At 44.2% G+C, this 26,434-nt stretch overlaps 1 protein-coding gene across 1 annotated transcript in view; it reads right to left on the reverse strand.

Moving 5' to 3' along the window:
• Positions 1-26,434, reverse strand: part of RGS6 (regulator of G protein signaling 6) — a 623,561-nt gene that overhangs the window by 205,197 nt on the left and 391,930 nt on the right. The window contains 1 exon segment of the mRNA XM_031935755.1: positions 4,361-4,460. Coding sequence (XP_031791615.1) covers positions 4,361-4,460 — 100 coding nt within the window.

Below are 26,434 nucleotides of genomic sequence, written 5' to 3' on the forward strand. Positions count from 1 at the left end.
CCTCCCTTGCCACGTGGGGATTATAATTTGAGATGCGATTTGGGTAGGGACACAGAGCGAAACCATATCATCTAGTCCGAGTCACCATTTTAATAATAGCCTCCTATCTGGCATCCAAATCGTCAATCCCCCAGGGGATTCTGAATATAATAGAGTGATCTCATTGAAAGGTAAGTCAGAGCAGGTCAGGCCATGTGCAAAATGCTGCAGTGATAAGAGGCTAAGTGATCTAGCTCACCATTCTCATGTGGCTTCATCCCCACTCTCCTTATTTTTTTGACTCTACTTTAGCTGCCCTGGCCCCTCTCACAGATCCTCAATGCTTCATGAACTCTCCTGCCTTGGGCACTGAGCTCTGGCTGTCTGGAATGCTCGTTCCCTCAATATACATATGATTCAATCCCTCATCTCTTTTCCATATTTACTCAAATGTCATCTTCTCAAAGAGCTCTTTCTTGAGCACCTATGCCAAAATTGCAAGACTCTAACACTTCCTATCCTTTTGTGTCTTTTATTTTTCTTCTTGGCCTTTATCACTACCTAAAATTCTCTAAGTTTTCCTTACTTATTTCTTCCTCAACTAGAATATAAATTCCATGAGGGTAGAACTTTTTATCTGTTTCATTTACTTCTGAATCTCAAGTCTTTAACAACGCTTAGAAAACAGTGTACGCTCAATAAACATCTAGATGAATAAATAAAAAATGAAAGACCAAGCATATAATAAAAAGAACTAGAGCACTTTGGGAGGCCGAGGCGGGCAGATCACCTGAGGTCAGGAGTTCGAGACCAGCCTGGGCAACATGGTGAAACCCCCATCTCTACTAAAAATACAAAAAATTAGCCGGGTGTTGTGGCAGGCACTCATAATCCCAGCTGCTCAGGAGACTGAGGCAGGAGAATCACTTGAACCAAGGAGGTGGAGGTTGCAGTGAGATCACGCCATTGCACTCCAGCCTGGGTGACAAGAGTGAGATTCTGTCTAAAAAAAAAAAAAAGAAAAAAAAAAGAACCAGAGGAAATTTTAGAAATAAAAAATAATTGAAATTACATACCTAAAAACCTGGATTAAAGGGACAATTATTTTTCAAAGAAAAGCAGAATATCAACAAAAAAGAGATACTTCAAGGCTCATTTATGAGGCTAGCATGAACGATACCCAAACCAGCAACAATGGTAAGAAAAACAACAGATCAATGTAGCCCGTGAAATAGATAGAAAAGCCTTAAACAACATTATTGAACAAAATCCAGGAATGTGAAAAATCATATAGTAAAATCACCTATAGTCTATATTATACATTATACATGAATAATATATATAGTTAAATTCTATTTATATAATTTTTAAAATTAGAAAACACTAACAATAAAAGTATCCTTCATTACCCAAATCTTTTTGAGCTCTATTTTGGACTGAATGTGTATCCTCCAAATTCGTACGTTGAAATCTAATCCCCAAAGTGATGGCATTAGGGCGTCTTTGGGGAGTTTATGAAGGAGGGCCTCTCACGAATGGAATTATTACCCTTTACAGAGAGGCCAGAGAGCTATTTAGCTTACTTTTTTTTTTTTTGAGACGGAGTCTCACTCTGTCACTTATGCTGGAGTGCAGTGGCGTGACCTCTGCTCACTGCAACCTCCGCAGTTCAAGTGATTCTCCTGCCTCAGCCTCCCAAGTAGCTGGGACTACAGGCACACGCCACCACACCCAGCTAATTTTTTTTTGTATTTTTAGTAGAGATGGGGTTTCGCCATGTGGGCCAGGCTGCTCTCAAATGCCTGACCTCAGGTGATCCACCCGCCTCAGCCTCCCAAAGTGCTGGGATTACAGGCGTGAGTCACGGTGCCCGGCCCCCTATCTAGCTTTCTTTCCACCAAATGAGGATACAACAAGAAGTCAGCAGTCTACAACCTGGAATGGGCTCTTACCAGAACCCATGATGGCATCCGATCTCAGACTTCCAGACTCCAGAACTGTGAGACACAAATTTCTGTTCTTTATAAGCCGTGTAGTGTGCTTTGTTCTAGCAGCCTGAGCTAAGTAAGACAGTGCATGAGTTCAGTGACAATCTCGATAATGAGTTGGGATACTTACTTCAACTGGGTCTATTTATTTTTTAAGCTAATATACAGTAATATTGACTCTCTTTCTCTCTCTCTGTGTGTGTGTGTGTGTGTGTGTGTACGTGCTGTTCCATGAATTTTGTTGTTGTTGTTGTTGAGACAGAGTCTTGCTCTTATCGCCCAGGCTTGAGTGCAGTGGCGTGATCTCGGCTCACTGCAACCTCTACCTCCCAGGTTCAAGTGATTCTCCTGCCTCAGCCTCCCAAGTAGCTAGGACTACAGGTGCGCACCACTACACCTGGCTAATTTTTGTATTTTTTAGTAAAGATGGGGTTTTGCGACGTTGGTCAAGGTGGTCTCAATCTCCTGACCTCAGTTGATCCCCCTGCCTCAGCCTCCTAAAGTGCTGGGATTACAGGCATGAGCCATCATACCGGGCCTGTTCCATGAATTTTGGCCTACATATAGAGTCGTGTTACCATCACGACAATCAGTATACAGAACTGTTCATCTGTTCATCATCATCATCTCATAAAACTCCCTCCTGCTGTCCTTTGTAGTCACACTCGCCCTGCAACTGCCAGTTGCTGGAAATCACTGCTCTAATCTCTATCACTATGGTTTTGTGATATATAGAATGTTGTATACATGAAACCACATAGTGTGTAACCTTTGAGACTGCCTTCTTTCACCCAGAAAAATGACCCAGAGATTAAACCAAGTTGCTGCCAGTATCAATAGTTCCCTGGTTTTTGTTGCTCAGTATGGAGAGACTACAGTTCGTTTATCCATTTACCCATTCATTGAAGGACATTTGGGTTGTTTCCAGTCTTTGGAGATTATGAATAAAGTTGCTACATTCTTCAGTATACTTCAAAAAAAGTTGCTATAAACAGTTACATACAAGTTTTTGAATAAACACAAGTTTTCATTTTCTTGGGTGAATACCCAGGAGTGGGATTGCTGGCTCATATGGTAAGCATTGTTTAACTGTGTAAGAAACTGCCAAACTAGTTCCCAAAGTAGCTGCACAATTTTCCATTCCTATCACCAATACGTGAGAGTTCCAGTTGCTTCACATCCTCACCCCCACTTGGTACTGTCAATATTTTTATTTTTAGCCATTCTAAAAGGTATATAGTGAAAATTAAGTCATTTGGTTCCTGAATTTTAAAAAGCATATAGGCAGATTAAGAGAATCATCTAAAATGTTATCTTAATTTATTTGGTTACTTGTTTGGATAGCAAAAAATACATACCTAGGTATTGAAACTACAAAGAAAAACAATGAATTGATTAGTATACGAGCAGATAGTGTTGAAGGAAGTAGATGCAATACAGTAGGTACCCAAGGGGGCTCTAAGATATTGATAATATGTTCTTTATAAGGCAGGATGGTAGGGACATATAATATGTTTTATTATTTTTGAGCTACCCATGTGTTTTAATATATTTCACAATAAAGCATTGTAAAAGAAAGATGAGCACACAAAACACAATACAAGGAATGAAGGAAAATATTTTAAAACCTCTCTTTCAGGAGTTCAAGTACAGTGAGTTAAAAAACTGAAAATACAAGCATTTTGTAGAATTTGAATATAACACTGTCTTAAAAACCTATTTAAACTTAATTTCTTAATTTCTTGGCCGGGTGTGGTGGCTCAAGCCTGTAATCCCAGCACTTTGGGAGGCCGAGACGGGCGGATCATGAGGTCAGGAGTTCGAGACCATCCTGGCTAACACAGTGAAACCCCATCTCTACTAAAAAATACAAAAAAAAAAAAAAGCTAGCCGGGCGAGGTGTCTGGCGCCTATAGTCCCAGCTACTCGGGAGGCTGAGGCAGGAGAATAGCGTAAACCCGGGAGGCGGAGCTTGCAGTGAGCTGAGATCCGGCCACTGCACTCCAGCCTGGGCGACAATGCGAGACTCCGTCTCAAACAAACAAACAAACAAACAAACAAACAAAAAACTTATTTTCTTTAATATTTCTGTGCTGTGTATATCCCACAGGCAAAGTTGCTGATGGGCCACTTTATTAATGGGTTTATTTATTCCCAGAGGCCTCAATCTACATGCACTTGAAGGGCTGGTCATGGTAAGGTCATTCTTAATGATAGGCAACAAGTAGCTTCTTCCTAGAAACTAAGACTAGGATGGGACCTGAGTCAAGAAACACACTGAATGTTTCATTTTTACTATTCACAGATTTTCAGACACCCCTCAGGCTGCCATCTAGACTTAAGACTTTTTGGTAGTTCTGATTGTTACCAACACCTTGCAAGGAGGGTGTTACCTGTGACGACACTGGGGATTTTGGAGAGAAAGCTCTTGACTGTTCTGATGGGCACGCCCCCTGTCTTGTCATCTTGCATCTTTGTAATGATGTCTTCAATCTGAAAGAGGTTAAAGAAGTGTTATTTTCTCCCATAACGTAGTCATAAATGGTACCTTTTTAAACCGCCCAAATGTGTAAACATCAGTGTCAACAAGTTCACTATCAGAAAAAGTTCCCATCTAGTCGGTCAATAAATATAGCGTCTGTATCTGCTGTCTACCAACTGCTGGGTATAGGGAGGTCCAAAGGTTATACATAGAGCATAAGTCATATCCTGGAACAAGCTCCCAGTTCAACAAGGTATGGAAGAAGAAATACATTAGGATTCTTGATGGGATCCAACATGTAATTTAATAAGTATGTGATCACAATCTCCTTCTTTTCCAAATTTGGTTTACATATATAGATCGAAACATATGAAATTTCTATATTCAACCCCCACCCCTTCCACAAAAGCAATTTCTTATGGTTCAGTCTAATATGTTAACATAGATTAATATGCTGCTATTGGGAATTGCAGGGAGGGCTACCTTTGGGACTAGAGAAGGATACATCTAAAGTCACATGAGAGAAAAATAAGACATGGAAAGCTGTGGTCTGAAGAAGCTGGAAAACAGGTCTCAGTGGTCACGAGTGGTGGTGTGTGGATAGCTATTTGAACCTGGACTAAGGTGGTCAAGGACAGGATCTTCTTCTTTTGGTAAGACCATCCTATCAGGAGAAAAGATCATAGTGGGCTGTGACATCTTACTGGTGAAAACCGAACAGAGAATGGGGATGGACTGATGAGGGTATAGGTGCCTAAATTGGGAAACCAATTTGTAGTTAATAATTTATGAGCCAGAATAATTTCCCTAGCAGAAATCTTAAGAATAGGATACATAAAAAATTCTGCAATGAGGATACATCTTTTTGTTTGGAGAAGGGAGAGCAACTGAAGGATAGAAAATAATGTTTAGTATTATCACGTTTTATTTTCCTAACCAATAGAAATATCTTTGAAACACCAGGATGGAGTCTCTGAGTGAGTTCTTAATAGAGGCTCATATCATAAGGCTAGAAGTCTTACAGTTCATTTATTCTAACATACTACTATTGCAACTTGATGATAAGTGATTTTCTTGAAGACACATGACTAATAACTTGCTTGATAGATAACTTGTTAGAGGCAAAGTTAGGGCATGGCCTAACAACATCATCATCATCATAAACAGCCACAATATACTTAAATTTACTATGTGCTAGGTAGTATTCTAAGTATTTATACACACATTATCCTGTTTAGTCCTCATAATTACTTGATGAAAGATTCTACTATTATCACCATTTTTTGACATAAAGAAACAAAGACTTAGTGAGGTGCACCAATCAGGGTAAGGTGGATTAACTTATGGCAGCAAATAACCCCCCAAATGTCAGTGGCATAGCACAAAGGTTATTTCTTTCTCATGCTACATGTCTAGTTCAGGTCAACAGGGGAACTCTGCTCATTGGAGTTACATCACCTTGCATGTTGCTGGTCAATGTGCCAGGGGGACAAGAGAGAATTCTGGAGAGTCTCTCACTGGGTATTAAATAGTATAATCCAGAAGTTAGATAGAACATGTTTGTTCAAAATCCATGGCCAGAACTGGTCACATAGCACCACCCAGTCACAAAGGAGCCAGTGACTCAATCCTCTGGATGCCAGGAGGAAAGGGGAACTGAAGATCTATGATCAACATCAGTGAAAACTGCAGAAGTTAAGCAACCTTTGCAAACTTCGCAGGGTCACACAGCTACCCAGGTGTGCAGCCAAGTTTGAATCTAGCCATAGATCCCAGAATGGTATCTAACCCCTGAGCCATTCTGCCTCCCAATAAGATTCCCAGAAAATCAGCCAAACAAGGAAACCATTCTCACTGGATTCTTCTGGGTTTCTCTACAAAGTACTGAAAGCGAGAAAGAATCCTAAGCTCCCAGCCCTTCAGGAGGTAGATGAGTGTTATGCTAGAAAAGACAGTCATTCTCTGAAGACCTGCATTCTGTTAGATGAAAACTGAAGAGGGAGTTTTATTCTAATTCATGTTAATAATCTCGCTTACTGCTGGCCTTTGTCTCCTAAACTCAACCCAACAATTTAGAGCAATTTGAGTATTACTTATTGATAGCCAAGGAGAGCTAGAAAAATGGTCACATTTTCAAGGTAATTTATGCTTTTGATCTAGCATATTATTTGAAACCAGAAGTATCAGTTACATTGGTGGTTTCTATGAAAATGGCCAGAAAATCATTGAGAATTGGAAGGAAACCAACAACTCAATTCAGGTAGACCCCTGAGTGGACATTAGATAGTAATGACTTATACCTCTGCTGCTGCAGGCTGCATTTGAAGGACTGGCTCTGTGACTTCTTTTTCCTCCATTCAGTTTGGTTATTTCACCACAGGACTGAATCTTAGAAGGCTCATTTACTAAGGAGGTCCTATCTCCTTATGTTGGCCCACAATGTACTCAGAGGTATATCACTCATCAGGGGTTACAGCTAGATCAAAAAAACAATCCCCTCAACTAACAGAAAGGAGACTACACTCCAGCAATAGTCTGCAACATCACAGGTGTGGAAGAAGGAATTATTGCCCCCCAATTCCTGACTCCCCTGTGGTATTAATATACACCTGAATCCTTGCCTTGGCCTCAGGGTGAGCAGGGTCTACCTTTTCCCTTTCGGGTTTGGCCATATGATTTGCCTGGCTACTGGGGTGTTATTCAGTGTCATATGAACAGGGACTTGCCGTGTACCTGCATGGCTGCAGTTACCTTCTTCTCTTGCCCTCTTACCACGAGAAGAACACACCTCGGATAGTTGTTATTCCAAGGAAGATGAGAGACATCTGGAGCAAATGGTACTGAACCCATTACTAGATCAGCCAAACCTCAGCTGGCCCTTAGACTCATGAGCAAGAAATAAATGTTTATTTTTGTATATCACTAAGTTTGAAGTGGTTTGCCTTACAGAAAAATTATGATACAACAAGGCTCTGAAAAAATGCATTTATCAGAAATTTCTGAAGCCACAAAAAATACTTGACAATCAGAGTTAGTGAATCTTAGAATTGGGGTATCTCTGAATCACCCTCTCTAAGAACGTACACATTCAATTTATCTATTGATTTATCTATCCACCATCTATTTAAAAACTCTTAGAGACTATATATACTATTTCTGGTAGTCCACTCCTTTGTTGTGTCAGACAAATTTTTGACATTGTTTTATTTGATTCTTGTGCACAGTCCACCACAATACTGATGATAATACTCTCTGAAATTCCTTGTCATGGTTTCTGGAGAATTCCCAAGAGTACAGACCCAGTGAAAATTACAAGTGGGCTCTCAGGAACTGATAAAAATAATTACAAGTATTTTCAGAACATCTATTTTATGATCAATACTGCCCTAAGTATTTTAAATAAATTATTTAATTGATTCCCCAGTCACAAAAGTTATTTAATAAAGACATTGAAATTGAGGCTCAGAAAGGTTAAGCAATTTATCCAAGGTCAAACAGCTAGTAAGTGGCAAGGCCAGGATTCCTACTCACCTCTTCCTGACTCCAATGTATAGCCATTTATCAAATCTAAAATTCATCTTCTATTTCTCAGACACTTAGAAAAACTTGGTTACAACCCTCCTCTGAGTAGAGTGAGTATTAGGTTCAGCAATGGGACAGCTCCCGGAAGGTAATGTTCAGCAGCACGAACCCAGTGAGTGGCCCAGAGCCTGGCTGATGCTAGGAAACTTACTTCTGGCAGTGCCATATGCCAAAGTTAGTGCTTTGTTTGCTGTGGATCCCAGGGTGAGTTCCAGCGGAGCCTGGAGTTGGTCCCTTACACTATATAACCCATTAAATCTTGAGCTAAACATGGCAAAGAAGGTTTTTAGTCTCAGTGCCACCTGGTAGACTCCAAACTCTTAACTTTTCTGCCTCTAGTATTTTCAATTCATTTTTTCCTTGCTGAACAATGAGTGTAATTTATTTTACCTTACAAAAGGGGCAACTCTTTGTTCTCTATGGCCTCAGTAGTTGATTAAAAATACAGAACAGAGGCATATATACACAGCCTCTCATCTCCCTTAGATTCAAAACATTTTGCAGGCAGAGACTATTCCTAGGTTTTCATTTTCATTTTCTTAGTTAACATGAGTTGAGTATTCACTCTGGGTCACGCACTGCTCTAAGAGCTTTATCTTATAAACTCATTGAATTCTCACAGGAGGTAGATTATCATATCCCCATTTTATAGACAAGGGAACGAAGATTCATCTTTGTGTTCTCAACCAAAGCCTGCCAACAACCTTTTCAGACACAAGGCACTTAATACCATTTGCATCGAAGGGAAAGTTTAGCGCAGGCCTAAAAGGGCAGAGGAGGATGCAGAGAAACTGATCCAGATAATCAGATTCTCAACCATCTCATGATTTATTTCTGCCCAATGACTGCTGCTGTCTTGCTGTGCAGGGCTCTCTCCCTTTGTCCCATGGGATTGGTTAGATTTATCTTCCACTGGCAGATCATGGCTTCTGGGTCAGGGATGGGGTGATGGGAAGGTATAGAGACTTATGTTTTCCTGAATGTTCAGTTCCTTCTAACTTCTGACAACTTTTGTTCTTAAAGAAGAGCAAAATCAATTCCCTGACATCCTTTAATATGAAGTTCTGTGTCATTAGGGAGGATGTTTGGACTCAAGCACCACTGTGCAAATCAATAAGCAGGTGGCCCTTATCTGACAGCCAAACGATGCAGAGAAACCACTTGGCCAGCTAGGCTGGTTCTGCCTGGATGGGCCACAGCCACGGGAATGTCCTTCTTCCAAGGAGCTCAAAGCTCAGCACTGACAGGCAGGTAAAACATTCTTCCAAACAGCAGGACACTGGAAACCATTATGCCATAGAGTGGGTTTTCTTTTAAGTGAGAAATATTAAAAGGCAGACACAATTCACTGAACTAGCCTCAAGAGTATGCAAGAAGAGTGAGGAGAAGCAATCCTCTCCTTACAAACTGAAGCCACAGAGGGGCAGCAGGAAGAACGTGGAGGAGAACCCAGGAGACTGGCTGGCCTCAGCTTCTATGATGTGCTTTGTTGACCTGGGACAAGTTGATTCGCCTATCTGGACTTCACTTTTCTCATCCCTACAGTGATAGGCCTGGTTGCTAAACTGAGTTTTCTCATTCAGAAACTGGAGACTTGACAATGTAAAACTCTGTCTGAGAGGGAAGGGCAGGACAGAAAGCCAGGTCTCTGAGCTCTTCTCTCCATGTTGTCTGCTTACCAGGTGGATTCACACAGAATATGTCCCTGCACTAAGAGGTACAAGTTGGGGGAAGCATGTTGGGCAGAACTTGGGAGTTTCTGATGTTTTCAGAAACTGTGTTGAGCAGATAGCATCAGAAGCCAGCCAGAGATATGACCTGGAGAGGCCCTCACACTGCTCCTTCTCCATCAGCCCATGCCTCTTGTCTCTGCTTTGACCCGTGACACTCCTAACAGAAACGACAAAGGGCAATATTAGTTTTGTTTCTATAAATTCATGATGCAATGAGCTAGTTTACTTAGCTCCTTCAATTTTTCCCCAGTGGGGATTTTAAAAACTTAAAGTATAGCAAACTGTATTATGATTATTAAAAAAAAAAATCCATCACAACTTCGACAAAGAAGCAAAGAGCATGCCTCAAGCATGAAGGTTCTTTTTACTGAAGCATTTCATCCTGACTTTGCAATCAGTTGTCTGTTTCTAGCTACTAATGACTGTCACGTCGGAGTCTACCTTTTAGCAAAGACCCCTTCTGTTTGGGTGTCTGTGAAGGAGTGAAAATGACTCCTTGGACACCATCTTATCAGCCCAGAGGCAGAAATCAGAGCTGACAAATGATAATCATACTTCTTAATCCAAAATGTGCATGCTTCATTGAGCAGGCTCTGCCCCATATGTGTTCCAAAAGATCAGGCCATTTCTCTTTTTTATTTTTAAAGATACAATGCGTTGCTATTCTCAACTTCTGCATGTATTCGTGTGTATGTACTGGCTTAGTAGACATGCACTGAGCACCTACCAAGTGCCATGCACTGTGTTCATTTCTACAGTTATGAAAACAGATAGAAGACAGAATCTGTTCTCCTTCCTCATGGATTAATACATTTCAGAGTGACTCAGAGTGTTGGAGGCCTACAGTGAAGACTGTGTTGGAGGCTGAAGAGCTAAGCATGGGTTCCAAGGAGGCTGGAAGTGAAACACTGAGGAATGCCACCATAGGCCCATGGAAGAAAACCATCACGGCTCTCTTCTTCTTTCCCTCCCTTTTTTATCATCCCATTCAAAGGCTGCAATTTCAATGGCACCCGGGGAATTTGGGGATTCCACCTGCTAACGATGACAATGATCAAAATGCCTATTAACTTGTTTTCAGCTAAGCCTATGTTTGAATCACTGTATGTGTTTAGAACACTTTTCGTGGAAAGTAACAATGGCAAAAAATCCAACCTCCAAAGATGGGGGCTGATCTTTTCCACATAACAAGCAGTCCATATGTGGGTGGTACTGATATTGCTGCAAAGGCTCTATTCTATGAACGCCACCGTCTTGGTCTTTCCCTTGTGGTTGCCTGATGGCTGCCCAGCTCTAGCCATCCCTTCTCTGTGAAAGGTGGGAAGGAGGGGGTGGGGGAACAACTGCACTCATTCCTTTTATCAGGAAAAGCATATTCCTTCCCAGAAGACCTCAACAGATCGTTGCTCGAGTCTCAGGCCAGAGCAGGGTCACATGACTACATTGAGCTGCACAGGAGGTGGGGAAGAAGGTATTTAACTTTTCTAGCCTCTATACCACATGGAAGCAGGGCAAGAGGAGAATGGAAATGGGGTTAACCATGTAACACTGTCTGCCACGAGACCTTGTGTTAAAGAACACTTGTAAAGGACGGTTGGGCAGGCCCTGGAGCCTCTCTGATCTCTTTCCCACATTGTAGCCTATATGGTACTCTTAAAAGGGAAAATTTGATCATTTAACTCCCCTACCGAAATTCTGTCCATAGTGTCCCAGTGCTTATCCTGTTATAAGCTCTTAGTAAACCCTCTATCTTTTCTCCATATCAACAATCGCTCTAATTTGCATTTGTATCACCCGTTACAGTGGTTTGCTCACCACTGAATCCTAATAATAGGTACTCAGTAAATATTTCTTGAATGACTATATCAATGAATGAATGAATACATGAATGACATGAGTGTCATACATGACAAAGAACTTTGTCTTGGATTCCAGCATTCAGTGGGACTCAATATAATAAAAGAGTCTTAGGGATAGTGATGTTTATAATTTACAGTACATTTAATATTTACACTTTAAGATCATTTTGCTTTGGGAATGGGTTCCATAAACAAAAATCTCAAGATTCCATGAACCTTAGCAACAACATTCAAAGAAAAGCTCCAGAGGCATCCAAGTAGCCGTTGAGTGGGGAGCCAGTTCCCCAACGTACTGTGCCTGACATTATCCAGGGGCAGTACCAGGGCAGAAGGATGATACAGCATTATTTGTTTTGTCCCCTGGAGGCTTACTTTTACAGTTTTAATATTGCCATATGGAGTGATTCATAAATTACTTTTATGGAAAACATTTCATTTTCTTTCGTTTAATTGCAGAGAAAAGCAGACAAGAATGACCTTCTAAGTCTGAGATCAAGTGGCTTGTTGATACTTTAGGGAAAATGTCTTTCCCCTGAGCGTGGCTGGAATAGCCAAACCTTAGAAGGCATCATCTTTCTTAAGAATCTGTTGTTTGCTTTGCAAAGTAAGTGGAGCAAGTCTGTTTGGTCAGACCCCAGACTGAGGAATCTCTGACTGCAGATGGCCAGCAACAATGCAGATGAGGACAATAGATACTGGCCAATGAAATATTCTAGCAACTGCAGAAGACCTAAAATCCTTTTATTCTAATCTCCTCAAATTACCTGAATTCAAGTGCGTCAACCTCTTCTTGTTGGGAACCATCCCTCCTTCACAGAAAAACATGCTGATATTTGGGAAGGGTAAATTGTTCAAGGCCAAGTGAGACTGTTGGATAAATGAGATTATTGGCATGAACCAGAGCTGGCTCTCTGGATCACTGCACCAGCTGGCCAGGGCAGCTGCCAAGGAGGCCTCGGCTCACCTAAGGCTTTAGCTGAGTGGAAAAAGATGCAGAAAACGGGGCCATGCCATAAGCATCAAAGTTTAATACACACTATAGAAGGCAGAAAAATGTTCCCCCAAAAGAGATCCAAGTCCTAATACCTGGAATCTGTGAATATGTGACCTCATATGGCAAAAGGGACTTTGTAGATGTGATTAAGGCTAAGGATCTTAACATGGGAGATGACCCTAGTTATCCAGGTATGCTCAGTGAGTCACATGAGTCCTTGAAAGCAGAAGACCTTTCCCAGCTATAGTCAGTTAGAGACAGCTGTGATGATGGAAAAGGGTCAGACAGATGGGACTTCACTGATTTTGAAGATAGAGGAAGGGGCCACAAGCCAAGGAATGCAGGCAGCTCCTGGAAGCTGGAAAAGGCAAGAAAACAGATTCTCCCTTAGAGCCTCCAGAAAGAAACACAGTCCTGCTAGCACCTTGATTTTAGCCCAGTGAGATCTTTTCAGATTCCTGACCTTCAGAACTGTAAGATAATGGATTCATGTTGTTCTAAACCATTAAGCATATGGTAATTTGTTATAGCAGCAACAGAAAATGAATACACACAGTGATCCGCACCCACCAGCAAATCTTTGACTAATCAGTGTTCTGCATTGTTTCCAGAACAGATTAGTATGCATCTTCTCCATCTGGGCAGGCAGGAGGTGGATTTCCCCAAAGTCTGCAGCTCTCTGTCCCTCGGAGCAGCTTCATGGCCAAACCAATCATCACCCAGGACCTGTGGCAGCCCACTTGTGGATGTCAGGGATGATGACAGGGAAGATGCCTGTCTATAGACCCTAAGTCATTGCCTTGATGCCATTTTCAATGCTGCATTTGTTTGGTCTATCTGGGACCAATTAGATGGTGGCTTAGAGGTTATTTCCGGGAACTTTTTTGTTTTTGAGACAGAGCCTCTGTTGCCCAGGCTAGAGTGCAGGGGCGTGACCTTGGCTCACTGCAACTTTCACCTCCCAAGTACAAGTGATTCTCCCACCTCAGCATCCCAAGTAGCTGGGATTACAGGCATCCACCACAATGCCTGGATAATTTTTTTTTTTTTTTTTTAGGACAGAGTCTCAGTCTCACTTTGTCATCCAGTCTGGAGGGCAGTGGCCTGATCTTGGCTCAATGCAACCTCCCGGGTTCAAGTGATTCTTCTGCCTCAGCTTTCCAAGTAGCTGGGATTACAGGTGTGTGTCACCATGCTCGACTAAGTTTTGTATTTTGGGGAGATACGGAGTTTCTCCATGTTGGCCAGGCTGGTCTCGAACTCCTGACCTCAAGTGATCTGCCTGCCTCGGCCTCCCAAAGTGCTGGGATTACATGCACAAGCCACCATAACTGGTCTCTGGGAGCTTCTTAATTGGGTCACAGTAGCCTATTTAAGTATCATAAGCATGAAAAAACAAAGATCCTTTTTTACTTCTCATCTTACATTTTACCTAGCCACAATTTTAAACCCAGCCCACCAAGGAGAATTGTACATGGAATACCATGTGGCAACCTAGCCCAAATAATTGAACCAGCACTGTGAAATGCTGCATATTTGAACATAAGGCCTTTAATATTAAGTTTCTACAAAAATATTCAAGTTCTAACATATATATCATTTTTCCCTCACTGCTGCAGAGAGGTCAATAACCTTGTTTCCAAAGAAGAACAGGTCCATCCAGTGTCCTGGAATATTACTACAATTTCTTCCTCCTGGGAAAGAGCAAGGGACACAAGGCCTTGTCCTCCCTCTGACCCCAAGGACACCCTGGACTCTAGGATCACTCATCCTTTCTGGTTCACTTCCTTTCCAACCCTTCCTCGAACCAAACAACTGAACTAGCAACTGGAGTGAATCTGAGGGCTTGGAATAATTGATGTAAATTATCTCTTCAGTGAAAAACTGCTATGGCTTCCTATAGCTACAAAATAAATGCCGAGTTCCCTGCTATGGAATTCAAGGTCCTCCATCATTTGGCATCCACCACCTGTCCAGCACCACCACTCCTCCCAGCCCATTTTACTTCTGGACACACTTATCTGCAAAACCCTCCTGCATCTGCCCTTGCTGGTCATGAACTTCATTTACCCACAACAAACACATCCAAATCCTTGTCATGCTTCTAGGCCCTGCTCAAAACCTACTTCCTCCAGGAAACTCCCCCTTGATATTCCAGTACCTGCATCCGTATGTATTGTACATGTTACTATGGTTTGGCCCTGTGTCCCCACCCAAATCTCATGTTGAATTGTAATCCCCAGTGTTGGAGGAGGGGCTTGGTGGGAGGTGAGTGAATCATGAAGGCAGACCTCCCCTTTTCTGTTCTCATGAAGGTGAGTGAGTTCTCATGACATCTGGTTGTTAACAGTGTGTAGCACTTCTGTCTTTGTGCTCTTTTCCTCCTTCTGAAGACATGTAAGACATGACTTCATCCTCTTCGCCTTCCACTGTGAGTGTAAGTTTCCTAAGGCCTCCCCAGCCATGCTTCCTATACAGCCTGTGGAACTGCAACTCAGTTAAACCTCTTTACTTTATAAATTACCCATTCTCAGATATGTCTTTATAGTAGTGCAAGAACAAACTAATACTCATGTCTATATTTTGTATTACCTTTTCCCATTCCTAAGCTGTGAGGCAAGAACCTGAATCAAGTGTTTCTCCCTCTGCTCCAATCACAAGGGCCACATACCCCTATTTAGGACCAATTTCATTTTCTCTGTTACTGAAGTTCTGCTTCTTTCCCTCTGGAACATAACTTTCTGCAGGAAAGAGACAGTTCTCATCTCTGAAGTGCCCCCGGTCCTCTACATCTGGTCTGCATGAAACAGAAGTAGAGGATAGAAAAGATCATACTCATTCCTTAAAAAAATATTTCAAGGCAATAAGAGAGCCGTTCACAGTCTCCCTGAGCTCTGGAGAGAAGTGCATTTCCAGGTGGAACCAGAAGGGTGAGAATGAAGTTTCCTCAGCAGCTGCAAAAACTGGAAAGCCTTGAGAAGGCTTAAAGAGTCCACATCTGAGGCTGTCATCACCAGCCCCTCCCCTCTCCCTTCACTTTGTCTACAGGTCAAAGTGGTGCCCCCAGATGACCCACCTCATTCTCTGGAGATCTTCCCAGCCTGCCTGCACCCTAGGGCCCTTGCTTGCCTTGCACGATGACCACTACCCTTCCTCCTGAGGGCCGCTTCTGCTGCCCCTCCTGAGCAGCCGGCTGTGATTCTACGCATTTGGGGCTTCCTCTGGTCCCTTGGAACTTGCCATAAGAAGCCTCCTTCTTTTTACTATTTCCTTAGATGGTAGCCTCCCTGCTCCAGATAGTGCCATTCTCTTCCCTGGGCATTTTCTTCCTTCACTATGTCATTCTTCGTGTTTGATGTCCCAAGCTGCTCCAGTGAGCACATGAGAGCCACCCCTTGGGGAGGGATACTGAGATAAATTATGGCGTAGAGAACCCTCCCTGCAATTGATAAGCAAAATCAGGTAGAAATGAGCATCAAGGTCAGTCCCAAAGGGGAAGCAGAGGAGAATCATCACTTATTCCAAATATAAATGTGAGCGCTATTTGAGCACTCACTGCATGCTAGGTGCTGGGAAACTAGACAGGTAGGGCCCTTCCCTTGGTGCTTACTTATAGCGGAGGGGCCCCTTGAGGATTTTAAATGAGTCTAAAAAAGAAGTAGAACAGTCCTGAAAAGGGCCACATAGAAGGAGGTGCAACCACAAGGCTGACTTCCGGAAATTCCTGCCTTATCCCAACAGTACCTGAGGTCCTAGAATCTCACAGGGGGTCCCAGGACAATCGCCTTCCTTGTGCTGCCTGAGATCCAGCAGCAAAAATCCCCTTTTTGGTTTCATGTCTCATGCCTTTCCTGCTGATTTTTAATGCTGCCTCCAAACACACCAGCTCAGGCTCTGCTGCTTTCAGGATTGCCTTTCCAAGTGACACCAGAGTGCTCTTCCTGCTCTGTAACTGACTGCCCAGAGACCATCATCTCATCTGAAGACTTGGGGTCCTTCCCCTCATGGTGTTCCTGCACCATAAAATGTCCTCTGCATTGCCCCACTTCCCACTCTTTTACGTAGAAGGAAGCATGACTAGGTACCCCCTAGTCTTTCTAAATTGGCTGGTCTCTCCACTGCCCAGTTCTTCAATCCAGTCACCAAAGGATTCAATGGAATGGGCTAAGGTACAATGGCATTTTAGTTCTTTAGTTCTTTTGGACTACTATAGCAAAATATCTTTGCCTGGGTAACCTATAAACAATAGAAATTTATTACTCACAGCTCTGGAGGCTGGAAAGTCCAAGATCAAGTCACCAACAGATTTGGTGTCTGGTGAGGGCTTGTTCTGCTTTCATAAATGGCACTTTCCATGTGTGCTGATGTGCCGAAGAGCCAAACAAACTTCCTCAAACCTAATCTCATTCATGGAGATAGAACACTAATGACCTAATCACCTCCAAGGGCCCCACCCCTTAATATTATCACCTTGGGGGCTGAGTTTCAACATATGAATTTTGGTGGGACACAACAGTCTGATCATAGCAAATGGGTACTTTTTATTCTCTTCTTTATGCTTTACAGTGATATTTACCAAAATATCTCTAATATACATGAACTACTTTTTATCAATTCTAAAGGATAATAGTTTATTTCTCAAATTTATTTATTTATTTTTAAAGCTAGTCCTATTTCTAAAATTTAAGCGAGCATGCAGGCAAAATCTCTCAGGGCAGTGCCTGCCACACAGTTACTCCTCAATAATGTTCATTTCCCTTTCCTTCACAATTGATTTTAATTTCTTCTTCAATCTGTAGCAAATGAATAACCACAGAAGCTTCTATGGCTCCCTTCAGAAGCATGTGATTGGACCTTCTTTTGTGCAGCTCCCTGACAAAGCCCCAGAGGACAGCAGCTGGGATTGGAGACCTGTGCTTTCCAAGCAGGTATCACCAAAGTCACTTCTCACATAACAAGCTCCAGTTTGGATAAGTTTCCAACTACGTAGAAAATGATTATTCTACATAATAAATGATTAACCAACTCTCTACTAACTCTGTGCTTCTGATATGGTTTGGCTGTATTCACACCCAAATCTCATCTTGAATTATATCTCCCTTATTTCCCACATGTTATGGGAGGACCCAGTGGAGAGATAATTGAATCATGGGGGTAGTTTCCCCCATACTGTTCTCGTGGTAGTGAATAAGTCTCACGATCTGATAATTTTAAAGGGGTTTCCCTTTTGCTTGGCTCTCACTTTCCTGGCTCTCATTCTCTCTTGCTTGCCATCATGTAAGATGTGCCTTTCACCTTCTGCCATGGTTGTGAGGCCTCCCCAACCACGTGGAACTGTGAGTCCATTAAACCTCTTTTTCTTTATAAACTACCTAGTCTTGGGTATGTCTTTATCAGCATTGTGAAAACTGACCAATACAGCTTCTCAGAGGAGCCTTATCTTTATCCACCTTATGTCCCAAGTTCCATTACATGGCAGGACAAGCAGCAGGACTTTCCTGCCTACAGGTAGCACCTTGTCAAGGGGAGGCCCACATCTGCCTGGATAAAAAATCTGCTATGCAGGCTAAGGTGTTTTCAAACTTCCAAATTCTTTGCTTCCTGTTCCTGAAATCACAGACTGAAAGAGAAACTTATTTTTCATCCCCAAGAAAATGAGATTTGATAAAGCATGTATCTATCTGATTTAATTCTGATTTTAATCTAAGAAGGAACCCCGGGTGACTCTGGGAAGCATTTGATGGACTGTAGCCTGCACATCGAAATTCAGTGGGATAAATACCAGCATCTGAAAATAAACCCCTCATTCCCCTTGGGAGAGCAGCAGGGTCATTTGCCAATTACTTCTGTTAATCATACAGATTAAAAGGTTTTTTGTAGCTTGTCTCCCTGTAGCTCTTCTACAACAGGAGGGTGAGCAAGTGTGAGGCGGAGCCTGCAGCATAGTCAGGCAGGGCCTAGGAAAACCCCTGGGCCCAGCCCCATTTAGGAGGGAGATGGCCTGAGGCTCTGCTGCCTACCACTCATCAAGCTGCCAGGTCACCTCACTGCTCGTGTTTGGATGGGGATGTTGCTGTCTACCCTACCTGGTCATCAGGAGAAATGAGGGCAAGGTTGTAAGCAGAGAGAGCACCCAGCACCTCTGCTCTAAACCATAGAGTTCTTCTCTTCTCCTTTCTCTACTTGTGGGTTAAGGAGTTGCCGGGAACCAGGAGGTGAAGAGAAGAGATGCAGATCTGAGAAACCTCTGCACTGGAAACATGGACCATAATAATGTGGAAAGTTTATCCCTGACCTAAGAAGAAAGGCTTTTGCAGGGGAGGGGGTGTTGGTTAGGTGGTGGGGGTTAAAGAGGTTGAAATGGGTGATGGGGGTGCGAGTCAGTTTCAGAGCTGAGCCACATCAGAAGCACCACGGTCTCATGGGCAACTTTCCTAATGGTGGCTCTGCCTGATTCCAGGAGCTTTGCCTGATGGGTGATATTCCTATGACAACTCTTTGGGAATTCCCTTATTATGGAGTGAATTGTGCCCCACTCCAAATCTAGACATTGAAGTCCTAACTTCCAGCACCTCAGAATGCGATCTCATTTGGAAATAGGGCCTTTACAGAGGTAATCGAATTAAAATGAGGTTGTTAGTGTGGACCCTAATCCAAAATGACTGATGTCCTTATAAAAAGGGGAAATTTGGACACAGACAGGCACACACAGAGGGAAGATACTGTGAAGAAACACAGCGGACAAAGTCATCTACAAGCCGGGGAGACAGGCCGGGAGCAGATCCTTTCCTCGCAGCCCTGGGAAGGAACCAACCCTGTCTTGATCTTAGACTTCTGGTCTCCTGAACTGTAGTTAGTAAGTGTCTGTTATTTAGCCCACCTGCTTTGTGATACTTAATTATGGCAGCACTAGCAAGCTAATATACTCCTGAAATGACTGTGCAGATCATAGAAATTATTTTCTTTCAACTCTTCCTGCCTAACATGTAATGAAAACTATTTCCTCTCATCCTCCCTTTCTGTCCTCTCTTCCCCTTCCCCACTGCCTCTCCCTACTCACACACACACACTCTCTCTCTCTCTCTCAGGAGATGTTACCTAATTATTTCCAAATTGGACAGCTTTCCGTGAGCCAAACTGACTAATTTGACTTCTTGCATATTGTCTGATCCCCAGTAAGCCACACAGCATATAGAACTTCAAAGCTTGGATTTCTGAAAGCCAATACTCTGTGTAATGTTAGGGGATAGGAATGAATGCCAGATTCATAGACCAGATTTAAAACTAGGATGGTCAAGAAAGACAGTGTTTTCTAGAATCAGGATTGAGAAGTGTCACGATTAGAGTGGTCTTTCATTTGTTTTAAGATAATATAAAGTAAGGAATAAATGTAAACCCTTACACTTATGGCATAGATATATAGTTAGAACAACACACAATTTGAGAGATAAGTGATTTAGTAGTCCAAATAGAAGATACTTTGCAATCGAGTCAACTGGAACATTAGAAAATAATATGGCAGCAAAAGAAAAAGGTGAATTTGATCTCAGGATGCATTAACAGAAACACAGTGACTTGCGAGGTACAGTTCCTTCATCTGCTTTGAGTTCACACTGAGGAATACCGCGTTCCCTCCTGGCACTAGACTTAGGAGGACATCCACAAGCTGTGATGATTATCAAAGCCAGTGACCTAGATCCTGTGAAAGCATTTTAGCAGCAGGGTAGAGGTTGGCAGGACAGTGATTAGATCTTCTTCCCGAATATCTTATCAATTTAAACCGAGCTTGTCCAGCCAGTGGCCCACAGGCCACATGTGGCCCAATACAAATCTGTAAACATTGTTAAAACATTAAGCTCATCAGCTGTTGTTAGTGTTAGTGTATTTTATGTGTGGCCTGAGACAATTCTTCTTCCAGTGTGGCCCAGGGAATACAAAAGATTTGACACTCCTGATTTAAACAAAACCACAAACCATGTTAAAAACAGTGTGCTTGTTCTACAAATGCAGCTCCAAGCAAAGACTGCAGCCCTCGGCCCTTTCTATGTAGAGACAGGTTCTGTCATGGCCAAACTGTAGAAGCACCTGTTGAGCCAATGCCCTGGTCCCTGGGAGTCACTTTTCCATCTTAAAATGCAAGTCAGTTTGGAAGGGGGACTTGGTGGTCTAGTAATCTAGTCCTCCCTAGGATGAATTAATCCCTCAGAGGAGCTAATTCTCACCAGGGAACCCAGAAAACAGGAGCACCCTGAACAAACCGGGATGGGGGCAGTCAGTAGCAGAGGAGGAAGGAAGGGTAGTCTGCAACATGAACTTTAAGGAGGGAAAGCCTAGGTGAGGGGCTGTATTAGTCTGTTCTCACGCTGCTAAGAAAGACATACCTGAGACTGGATAATTTACAAAAGAAAGAGGTTTAATTGACTCACAGTTCTGCATGGCTGGGGAGACCTCACAATCATGGCGGAAGGCGAATGAGGAGCAAAGTCACATGGCGGCAGGTAAGAGAGAGCTTGCGTAGAAGAACTCCCCTTTATAAAACCATCAGACCTCCTAAGACTTATTCACTATCACGAAACAGTACAGGAAAGACCCACCCTCCATGATTCACTTACCTCCCGCCAGGTCCCTCTTATGACACAAGGGAATTATGGGAGCTACAATTCAAGATGAGATTTGGGTGTGGACACAGCCAAACCATATCAGAGGCTGCAGGTAGAAAGGGTGTGGGGAGCAGGTAGAAGCATGTGGGCAGCAGTTGGGTGGAAGGGCATCTTTTAGAGGCAAGGGAAGCCTGAGGCAGCCAGACCCTGTGGGGAGACGCTGGGGGGAGGGGAGTCCCTCCAGTGTTAGTGGGAGTAGCAGGAGAGTCTCATCCAGAAAGCCTTCCTAGTGACTTCTCTGCAAGTGGTTCTGACCCTTGCTAGGTTCAAGGACATCACTTTCGCCTGAGGTCTCAGTCCCCTCATGAATGAACTAGATGAGTTCCGTCATGGAACACATTACTGCAAAAAAAGTTTTTCAGATGGACATCCTGCATCTCCCTGAATTCTGAGTGCCTCTGTGGGTACAATTTGGGTTTCTCAATGTTTTCAAGTCAATTCAGCCAAGAACCCTTCCCTCCTGCCATCAAGGTGACTGATGGTTTCATGGGGGAGGGGTGAAGAAGTGAGGGGGAAGGAGGGAGCAGAGCCCTGTGGCTTGTCCACCCTATGGACTTAACCTCCCCACTGCCTGCCCTGCCAGCTTCCCCAGGTTTTTGTAGGCATCAAACAAGACATATAGGAAGGCTCTTTCAGGAGCTGGGAGGGGCTGTGCTTGGCCCAGCTCCCAGGGCCACTTGCCCGCCAAAGAAGTGGGGTTTGGCATGAGCCTTGGGGGTGGGGTCCTGGCTTTGCAGCATTGAGCCTTATAGGGAAGGATAGCCCCATTAAACGTAGGGGTGAGCACACACAAAATCCTTTCCGTCCCCACGGGGTCTCTTTCTGGACAGCAATTACATGCTGGCTTCAGACATTCTCCTGGGGCATTGAAGACTCAGGGGTGTTGGAGGTGGAGGTTTAAGGGGAGGTTGTGGGTGAGATGGAGAAAGGCCCACACAGCCTGCATTTGTGGCAACACATGTGCAGCGAAGAGAGAGCGACAACTTTCATTTGATAACTTCTGACAGATAAAAAGCCTTTGCCAACAGGTAGGTCATTTGGTGATACAGAGATTTAATGGGAATGGGAATCTGGTGTGTGTATGTGTGTACCTGTTACCTTGCAGTGCTGGAAATAAACCTCAGCTGGTGGGCATCTAGACTGTACTGGCTCCTCTGGCAGGGAGGGGATGGGGGGTTTTGGGAAGTATGACAACAAAGGTGCTGGCCTCCACAAGGTCATGCGCATGATGGCGAGGGCCCTTTCCTGCTTTCTCTAGCACACAATATGGATGCCGTAGTGGGGCCCAGACCAAAGCATTTCGGGGCTCGAGCCCCAAACACCAGCTGAAGAAAAGACAATGCACAGATTCTGCGACACAGTGAGTGGCTGGGCGAAATGTGATTCCGACAGTGGAAAGTGCCATCCGAGTAAATACAGCAGTGGGAGCTGCGTGGAGAGGACAGGAAGAAGAGGGCCAGAGAGCTGCCTGGAGTTCTGAGCATTCACAGAAGCAGGCCTGACAAGGATCTCCATCGAATGGGGAGGCCACAGCATCCTCCCAGTGACGTGCCCGTGCAGGTCCCCCACTGCCCTCGTTTCTCCCTGGCTGGCTGTCCTGCCCAGTGACTCAGGCAGGAGCTGACTGCCTTCCCAACTGTCTCTCAGAGTCTAAAAAGCTCAAGGAGAAAGCCTCAACAAAACAGCTTTATTTGACTTGATTTCATATTTACATTTTCCCCCGGAAATGATCATTTGCCATGAATAGCAGTTCGATTACTGCACATCCTCTAAGCATCTCACATTCCCAAGGTGGGATAGATGAGGTAGGAGTGGGGAACCTGCCCCGAGGCCCACAGCGGGGTGCAGTCCCATAGACCAAGAGTCAGCCTGGCGCCCCGTGGTGAGATTATGCGTGGGAAATGCCCACTGCTGTGTTCTTCATACCATGAGAGGCAGGCTTTACACTGCAAAGTGCCACACAAATTCAGCCTTGCCCCTGACTAGCTCTACAACCAAGAGGGCATCCCTGCGCCCCTGTGCCTCTGTTTCCTTCTGTAAAATGAGAGGATTCCAATGACTTCTAAAATCCTCTCCAGCTCTTGCAATCGCTATGACTTCTTCCTCCAAATATATGCAGGTCCCATCTCCCTGGAAGATATATGGAATGCTGTTTTCTCCAAGGAGGGCTTTTCCCCAGATGCCTCCATCTCTTGCCACAGCCTCCACCCTCTCCTTGGTAGGAGAGAAAAGAAAGCTCACCTGAAAAGTGAGATGTGACAAGGAGAGGCGGAGGAATTGGCCCTGGCTTCCTCCTGTGAGGAGCTGGCTGCTTGCAGAAGGTGTGGCTCCTTTCCGTTCCCTGCCCCAGGGTACAGGGACCCAGGATCCTGCCTCCTGGGATGAGGCAGATGGGTTTCCAGTACTGGGTGTGGAAGTGTGTCTCTACTCTGGGGTTCCTAATTGGGATATTCAGTGTCACTGTCCCCCTGTTCTCTGAGAGGTCAGTCGGTAACAAAGGTGATGTTTTGATCTCCATCCACCTCACTGCTTTCCCTTTTTCTCTCATTGGTTCCAAATTCAGATGGGACCTGGGGGTGTTATTAAATGGACTCTCTAAAACCCCAACAATAATCCTGGCATTCACAGCATGCAGGCAAACCTACCGCCTGGACTGGAAGATTGCCAACTCTCTTTTTTGGCAAAACGTTCAGGACTCTGCAAAACTCCTCTCTAGTTTGTGAGCCATCTGGAGCCAGGAGGAGCTTAGTTCAAGTTGTTCTCAAGGAGACCTGGTTCTGGCAGCAGCCCACCGTGCCTGTTAGACGGTTTCCCCAGCCAAGCGGAAGCTCTGGGGCCACAGGCTGCACCTCCAAATGAACTGGGGCTCAACAGTGTCTAGCCAGACACCGAGCCAAGAGTCCCTTTGGTTAAATAATTCACAGGCCACCTCTGGGTGTGTAAATACAGCCCTGTCTAATGCAGGCTGACAGGTGATTTTACGCATCATTTAACTCTTTGCAGGGCTGAGGAATGCAACAGAGATTAGATAATTGGAATAATTTCACATTTGTAAACAGCTTTTTTCTCTAAGGGACAAAGTATCACAAACATGAACTGTAAAAGAAGCATGCATCTGGGTATCCCATGGAGAAAAACAAAATCAGGTGTTGGTTACGATAATGAATTGGCCACTCCTTCCCTTCCTTTCCTCCATGCAGGGTGAGTGGCCTCGAAGAAGGGTGCCCAAGGCCAGTGGGAGGCACCACCCAAGCTCTGTGCTGAAGAAAGTGCCTGGAGGCAGTCAGAGAAAAAGAACGGGGGAGAGTGAATGAGTGGAATGGAGAGAGAGGGAGAGAGAGAGAATGATGACCACACAAGGACAGTACCCACAGGCTATGGAACTGAGGTCTCAAAGAGACCCCGGAGCCCCAGGTGAGGCAGCTCCTGGCCGACACCAAGTGGAAATGCAGCTGTGGCTTTCTGGGCTGCACTCCCAGGGCAATTGTCACCACTAAATACTGCACCATATTCAACCCTCTATAATAAAAACGTCGTCGGGCATTCCTATACTGTAAAGCAGGGAACACTAACCCTGCAAGAATACAGTCTGTTGGCTTATGTTTATTCCAAGATTATAAACGAAATCCTAATGCCTGCTCACCTCTCTAATAAACTGCTATGCTCTGTAAGGAAAGTGTTCAAACACCAAATAGCTCTCTTTTTTTTTTTTTTTTCTGAACAACAGGGTGGTTTTAAGCTCGGTGATGATGATATATGACAGCAGGCCAGGGCAGGTGCTATGGGAAAACGAAACAGGTAGACACAGAATCTTGAGTCTTCCTGATTTCCACTTTTGGCCAGGTAACCTTGTGTCCTCTGTGTCTAACAGAATCCTGGGGGAATCTGCTGCCTTAATCACATCCCTCTACAGACTGACCCTCCAGAGGGACTTGGCCGAAAGCCCTCTCTGGCCTGGGCCAGATGCCCTGTCTATGTTGTCAATGATTAACTGATTAACTGGATCAGAGGAGGCCTCTCAAAGGTATCCTGCAGACCACTGGGCTCTGGAAAGAACACAGTGTGACAGAAACTTGCAGCTTGTCTGGGAAGATGGGGCACACCAAAAACTTAAAATGTCATCTCAGGAAAAAAAAAATCTCTGCAGGTGTCAGTTGGAAGCTGGGACAGAACCCTCGTCACCCCCCTCTGGCCAGGAGTCTCTAGATCCCACACGGGGCCTGCTGTGAGAGGGTTTGGAATTCATTCTGACAAGCATGCAATATTAACTTTAGATGTGGGCCCTGTGGATCTGAAATGAAATACCCTGTCACTAACACAGATTTTAAATCCTGCTCTGCAGAGGTAATATGAGAAGTTAATGCCCTTTTGGAGGAATCAAACTCAGATACATGGCAAAATCCTTGATTTTTCAACCTCCCTATGACCTCCCTGGCACAAGGAAGGTGAGTATACAGTAACAGGTTATTGGGCCTCCTTGGGTCCCCGATTTTTCCTGTTAATGAGTGTTCAGGGTGCTGATGGTTCTTGAGAACTTCCTTTCCATTTATAGTCACTGCTAACAGCTGAAGGGTGCAGCAAGGTCCACCCAAATGACAAATGCTCAGGAAAGATGAGAAGGGCTTGGAATACCTGCTCCTTTGCAGCAGTGTTGCTCCCTGTCTGGTGCCACTCTGACATCACCGGCTTGTGTGTTACACACACTCAGGGGGCATTTAATACACGCATTTACAGCATTCATTGTCAAGGGCAAAGACTGACAAGTGGGGCAGAACTGGACTGGAAGGGTTCAAACTGTCATCCTGGGTTGGGATTCCAGTGGTAGATCCTAGTAAGGCAAGGTCCCCGATGCTGGAGAAATATTTGCATCTACGATCTCAGTCCCTCACTAACATTGCCTGCGAACCTGCTGCCGGGTGCCGTGGAGAACACAAAAAGTGGACATGATGCCATCCAAGTGTATAGTTCACCGCGGAGGAGGCTTCACTCCACTTGAAAGTTTGGCACAGTGGCCTTTGACCTCAGAATTCACTGTGTACAGAAGGGCAGTAGGTTGTGAAGCCAGAGGTGGGGGGAAGGGTTGCCCTGTGATGTCTCCCAGCAGTTCTCAGGGCCCCATCTAGGGGACAGTTCCACATGCCCTTTCCTCCTCAGGTG

This window comes from Piliocolobus tephrosceles, chromosome 6, assembly GCF_002776525.5.
Source record: "Piliocolobus tephrosceles isolate RC106 chromosome 6, ASM277652v3, whole genome shotgun sequence".
In the NCBI taxonomy this organism is placed as follows: Eukaryota; Metazoa; Chordata; class Mammalia; order Primates; family Cercopithecidae; genus Piliocolobus; species Piliocolobus tephrosceles.